This window comes from Sinocyclocheilus rhinocerous, unplaced genomic scaffold, assembly GCF_001515625.1.
Source record: "Sinocyclocheilus rhinocerous isolate Xijiao unplaced genomic scaffold, SAMN03320098_v1.1 scaffold181, whole genome shotgun sequence".
NCBI lineage: Eukaryota > Metazoa > Chordata > Actinopteri > Cypriniformes > Cyprinidae > Sinocyclocheilus > Sinocyclocheilus rhinocerous.
Window position 1 is genome coordinate 142,040 of NW_015638952.1, and position 5,644 is coordinate 147,683.

The 5,644-nt window shown below is 34.4% G+C and overlaps 2 protein-coding genes across 3 annotated transcripts in view; both read right to left on the minus strand.

Annotated features, from left to right (window-relative positions):
• Nucleotides 1-2,891, minus strand: part of LOC107750297 (FYN-binding protein) — a 14,455-nt gene extending 11,564 nt beyond the window's left edge. Inside the window, exon 1 of the mRNA XM_016565615.1 lies at nucleotides 2,878-2,891. The gene's annotated coding sequence lies outside the window, so the exon portion shown is untranslated. The remainder of the gene's footprint in view (nucleotides 1-2,877) is intronic.
• A 752-nt stretch (nucleotides 2,892-3,643) lies between these two features.
• Nucleotides 3,644-5,644, minus strand: part of cunh5orf34 (chromosome unknown C5orf34 homolog) — an 8,447-nt gene continuing 6,446 nt past the window's right edge. For both annotated transcript variants that reach the window (XM_016565608.1, XM_016565607.1), the window contains exons 9-12: nucleotides 4,641-4,762; nucleotides 4,438-4,560; nucleotides 4,134-4,174; nucleotides 3,644-4,035 (exon numbers count right to left, since the gene is read on the minus strand). In XM_016565608.1, coding sequence (XP_016421094.1) covers nucleotides 3,866-4,035; nucleotides 4,134-4,174; nucleotides 4,438-4,560; nucleotides 4,641-4,762 — 456 coding nt within the window. In that variant the 3' untranslated portion in view covers nucleotides 3,644-3,865. The remainder of the gene's footprint in view (nucleotides 4,036-4,133; nucleotides 4,175-4,437; nucleotides 4,561-4,640; nucleotides 4,763-5,644) is intronic.

Here is a 5,644-nt window from a genome sequence, read left to right on the forward strand (position 1 = left end):
AGCAACGAGGAGGTAAAGTGCCTTTTATGAGCTCTTCGTGAGTTCGCAGGTAGTGAAAATAAAATCATAAGTACACGCAGCAATGAGCGCGCTTAGTCCAGCAGACGGCATTAGGTGTGTTCGACTTAAAGCGGCGCTGAGCAGACCGATCAGTGAATGGGTGCTTTGATGTCAAACACTGATCGCTCTGCGCAGTGCAGCTTTAAGTCGAACACACCTTTTGATTTGGGTGTTCGGTGAGTTCCGTCGCGAAATATACGTCATTCAACCCGACCAATCGGGTTGTGAACGTATCACTATGCCTTTAGGTTCGGTATCTTTAGGTTCGCTGTCAAAAATGCCAGTGTGAACGCACAGCGGACCAGGACCAAATGTATCATTTTCTTTTTTGGTCCGGACCAAACGAACCAAGAGAACCGAACTACAAGTGTGAACGCACCCTGTCAGTCTACTGGCTGTTTGTTGCTGTAGGTTTGCAAAGCAGAGATGTATACCAAAGACACAGAGATGGGCGGGAATATGCAGCTCATTTGCATTTAAAGTGATACACAACAAAACAGCTCTTTTGTTTAGACACGCCCTAAAAAGGACATTTTCCAGATATAATAAATTATCTGTGGGGTATTTTCAGCTGAAACTTCCCAGACACATTCTGGGGGTACCCAAGACCAATATCACATCTTGTAAAAAGGGGCATAATGGGTGCCCTTTAACCTTTCTTAATGTTATTTAACAAAAATACAATTGCTCGGTGTTCATGTTAGTTCACAGTGCATTAACTAATGTTAACAGATATAATTGTGATTTTAAATATGCATTACACTGAAAGAAGTTTTAACTCAGTAATTCTAGTAAATTTTACAAATACTTACAAAGAAATGGCAAGTAACACATTAAATTGAACATGAAAGTTGAAAGACTGAAATATTTTTGGACACACTTAAAATCATCATCTGTACATAAATCTTCTGTTCCAGATTTGACCACATTATTATTTATTTTTTTCTTTGGTCTTATTTAATTGTTCTTTCTGTTCTCATGTCATATATGTATGTATGTATGTACCCAGAGCTCCAAAAAAACACAACAAATTCCTTGTGTTTGCACACACTTGGCGAATAAAGCTAATTCTGATTCTGAAAATCATTTAAATGAATCCTCTAGCACCAAGTACGACATAACTTTGTAACTCACCCCATGTTTGTATGAAGCCACATCAAACTGTGTGGCTTGTTGAGGAGACGTGTGCTGTGACTTTTTTTATGCAATTGAACTTGTATGGTGGGCAATAAAATGGAGCAAAAAATCCCATAAACTTACAGTAAATGGGGGCCTATAGATACCTGATTGTTTCAAAACAATAATTGGTAACACTTTACAATTAGATTCATTAGTTAACTACTTTAGTTAACATGAACTAAGAATGAACAATACTTCTACAGCATTTATTAATCTTAGTAATGCCAATACTTACTAATGCATTATAAAATCAAAAGTTGTGCTTGTTAACATTAGTTAATGCACTGTGAATTAACAAACTATGAACGACTATTTTCATTAACTAACATTAACAAAGATGAATAAATACTGTAATAAATGTATTGTTCATGTTAAATACATTAACTAACATTAACTAATTGTAAAGTGTTACCGATTAATTTAAATTGTGATATATATGGAGTCAAAACAGTGTAATAAAGCACTTGCAATTTCAAGAATAAATATAAGAAAAAGTCTCAGTTGTAAGTAGACCATGACTAGTTGCATAAACTGCAGAGAGTAATTCCCCCAAAAACTTTCGGTGATCAGTTCTTAAAAGAACCATTATTTCTTAGTGTGAAAAACATAAAAAAAAAACAAAGAACTTTTTTCCACTATAAAGAACCTTTTGTGGAACGTAAAGGTTCCATGGATGTTAAAAGTTCTTCATGCAACCAAAGATGACAATAAAGAACTTTTGTTTTTAAGAGTGCAACAACACTAAAAGCCACTCTGAACACTTTAGCAACACAAAATTGCTGAAGTGTTAACTAAAGTAGTCAACTAATGTTAACTAATGAACCTAATTGTAAAGCGTTACCAATTATTGTTTTGAAACATAATCAGGTATCTATAGGCCCCCATTTACTGTAAGTTTATGGGATTTTATGCTCCATTTTATTGCCCACCATACAAGTTCAATTGCATAAAAAAGTCATAGCTTTTTTATGATATCACTGAATTCAATGATGAACTGCCTTTAACTGAAAATTGAGTGTTTACTATTGTCCTTTTGCACTGACACACTATTTTCCTATTTTGATACTGTTAAGCTGCTTTGACACAATCTGTATTGTTAAAAGCACTATATAAATAAAGGTAAAAAAAAAAATCCTTGCATGCAACAGTCAATACAACTCACATTTTCTTCAGAAAATATAAAAAATAATAAAAAATATTTATTAACTATAATCACTAATGTTATAATTAATGCAGCAATATACAAACCCCTCTTAAGCAGGCTATACTGCTAAAAACATGTTGAATAATTTAGACTGTTAAACTGTGTGTTCACACCTTTAGGGTTCCGCCTTTACACAAGTCACTCTTTACATTCACAAGCGTGAAAAACCCTGAGAATTTGTATACTGCTGTCTGCTTCTTCAAAATGCAGCTAAATGATCAATATTATTGCATTCTTATCAAACACATCATATAATTATCAATCCTGATAAGAAAATCCACAAGCATCAAATCACTATAGCTATTATAGCATCTGCTCTAATATGCTGCACTAACACAAGTATAATCAAGAACTAAACCATCAACAGCAAACTGAAAAATCATAATAAAAGACGCTCCTTTAAATAAATCAGCACGATCTCCCAGTGAACTCACCCAGCCAGTGAATAAGTGTGCAAGAATACAGTGGCTCTGAAACGAGTGAGAATCACAAATACACCCAGAGGAAATGCATGTTTCCATTACTTTAATAAGGAAGAGGTGTAACCAGGGTTTCACTATCGAGCATCACGACCCTGATCTGGGGTCAGGTTTATCATCAACTCAAAACCACAGTCTCATTTTTTGGCCTTTCAGAGTGAGAAACAACACAAACTCTGACCAGGTGGTCAAATGCCTATTATACAAGCATAAATGATAATATAATCTCTGGTGTTTATTTGAGGAGCATATGAAGGTCAGTCTTCTAATTCAGAACGCCACAAAAGTCTTTCACCAATAGCACTGCTGAAGCAAAGAGCAGGACTCACCATAATGATGGCATGTGCTGGAACAACGGTCACTAGGTTATTAGTTTGTCTGTGGAGTCTTTTCAAGGAGTGTGACATTTAGAGTATCCTGCCAGGCAGAATTTAACAGACAAAGATGTTGGTCAACATCCAAGTCAGGTAACGGTGAATCCAAGAGCAGATGAGAACAGGAATCCATGAAGTGCTGTTTAAAATTTGAACCAAACTGAGGAGAATAGGACCGAGACAATGTTATAGCTTTTGAAGTAGAAAGAGAGAGATTTTAAAGTGTGACAAACATGCAAAAAGATAAGAAATCAGGAAGGGGGACAACACTTTTTCACATTTTATTATATATATTATATATATTTTATTTATTTTTCTAAAGACTTCTTAGTATTAAAATAATGGGAATTGGGGCTAAATGTGCTTAAACGTCCTAAAAAAACAGGACTTTTTTTTTATTATTTCATTTACAATAAAATATAGTTTCTTGCTATGTTTTGGTGTGAAATATGACCCAGATATGTTCTTGACAGGTTTAGTGAGACTCATGTATCTCATTACATTTCACTGAATAAGTTCCATAAAAGCAAACAATTTTTTGGGAAAGCTGTACGTGTCTGCATTCAGTTCTACCGTCTGTCTGATAAGAGCGTGTCAATGTCCTGTATGGCTCTGGAGGTTTTCTGCAGAGCCTCAGAGATGCAGTTCTCTGTGAGTTTGATCTCAGGTCGGTCAGAAGAACGCTCACAGCTCAAAGATCTTCCTGTAGGACGCAGGACGGGGCTGTTCTCCAACAAAACTGATGGATATGTTAAAGAAATATCTACCCAAGGGCATTCTGCTCTCAATAATCAAATTCCACACCAACTCAGTCACATAATCTAACAAAAAGGATACAGTTAAACCTCTTGATCTTTTCCAGTTCAGAAACAACAGACCTGTAGGGATGTAAGAAATCAGGATGAAGAAGAGATAGTTCACTCAATTTTGTTTTCTACCATAAATACTCAAGTTTTCCGTGTAAAACTTTGTACACCAACAAACAAGCTTCATTCTCTACTTTAAAATTCCATGGAAAATTCACATTTTCAGGTGAAATATCCCTTTAAGAGTGACTGACATGCATCTTCCAGGTCATGTGATGCAAATGACTATATAATAATAATAAATAATGATCCAGGGAATAGGAGTTCCTTAATACCTGTACGTTATTGGCTGAGGTGTGTCACAATGGGCGGAGTCTGAGAGAGCCACGCCCACTGCATTCATGCTCTGATCTGTCTGTTTTACCCAGTCACACCACTGCACCACTGCCGACACATACCTGAGAGAGAAAGAGACAAAACAAGAAATTAAGGATTTTCAGAAGCAATTTGTGTAATGAATATTACATCATCTCTTTACCTTTGATAAGTTTGGTCTGTCTCAACTTGGACAAGAGTTTGGTGCCCATCTGGCAAATTGAGCTGGCACCACCTGTGAGATGGTCTGGTTTCTGCCCTGAGTTTCTGTTCCATTTCTCCACACTGCCATCACAAATACATAAAAAAAATTTAAAATCATGAATTCCTAACCTTTAAAAAAATTACAGGATTTGAAACCATTTTGTTTATTGACATGGTTCCAACAAAACTGAATTTACACTCCTTTGAGAATAAGTGACATGCTGATTGATTAAGGCTGGGACAATAAATAAATAACGAAGGAAAATTAAAGTAAATTATATAAATGTAAAATAGGAAAAAAAGTTTTTCAAAAGTCACAGTTTTTCACTAAATTAACACAAAGAAAAAATATATTTAATTATAATTTATGTTCAACAATTCAATTATACATAGTAATAAATCAGCAATATTCAATCATATTATTATTACATAATAATAATAATTGTTATTTATTTAAAATAAAGTTTTAATTTATGAAAAACACCACCCAGCACTGCACTTCTGTGAACATGTTTGCACAATGCTGCAAACAAATTGTTGAATTTTAGTTTGAATATACATAAATGGAACCTAATTCACCTTAAAACGTAGCATTTTAATGGTTGTAAGCATATCAAAATGTTTCAACTCATTAACTGGTGAAGAGCTGAATAAATGTACAAGTAAGTGAGTTGATTCATTATCTGGAATTAGGGCTGTCAAAATGGCTGAAAAACTAAATTCGAATTTTGTACTTAAATATGATCGAATTATATTCGAATTTAAAATGCATAATTTCAGTTAGGGTGAAGAAAAGCTTTTGGATTCTCTCTTGAGGGCGCATCGAGAAAAATATTACTAATGCACGTTTATTCAAAGCATAAGATAACATAACATCTGTGAAAAAAAGTGCATAATGTTTAAAATAATGTTTATAAACCAATTATAATTAAGTTGCTTAAACAACTATAAACAAAACAGCAT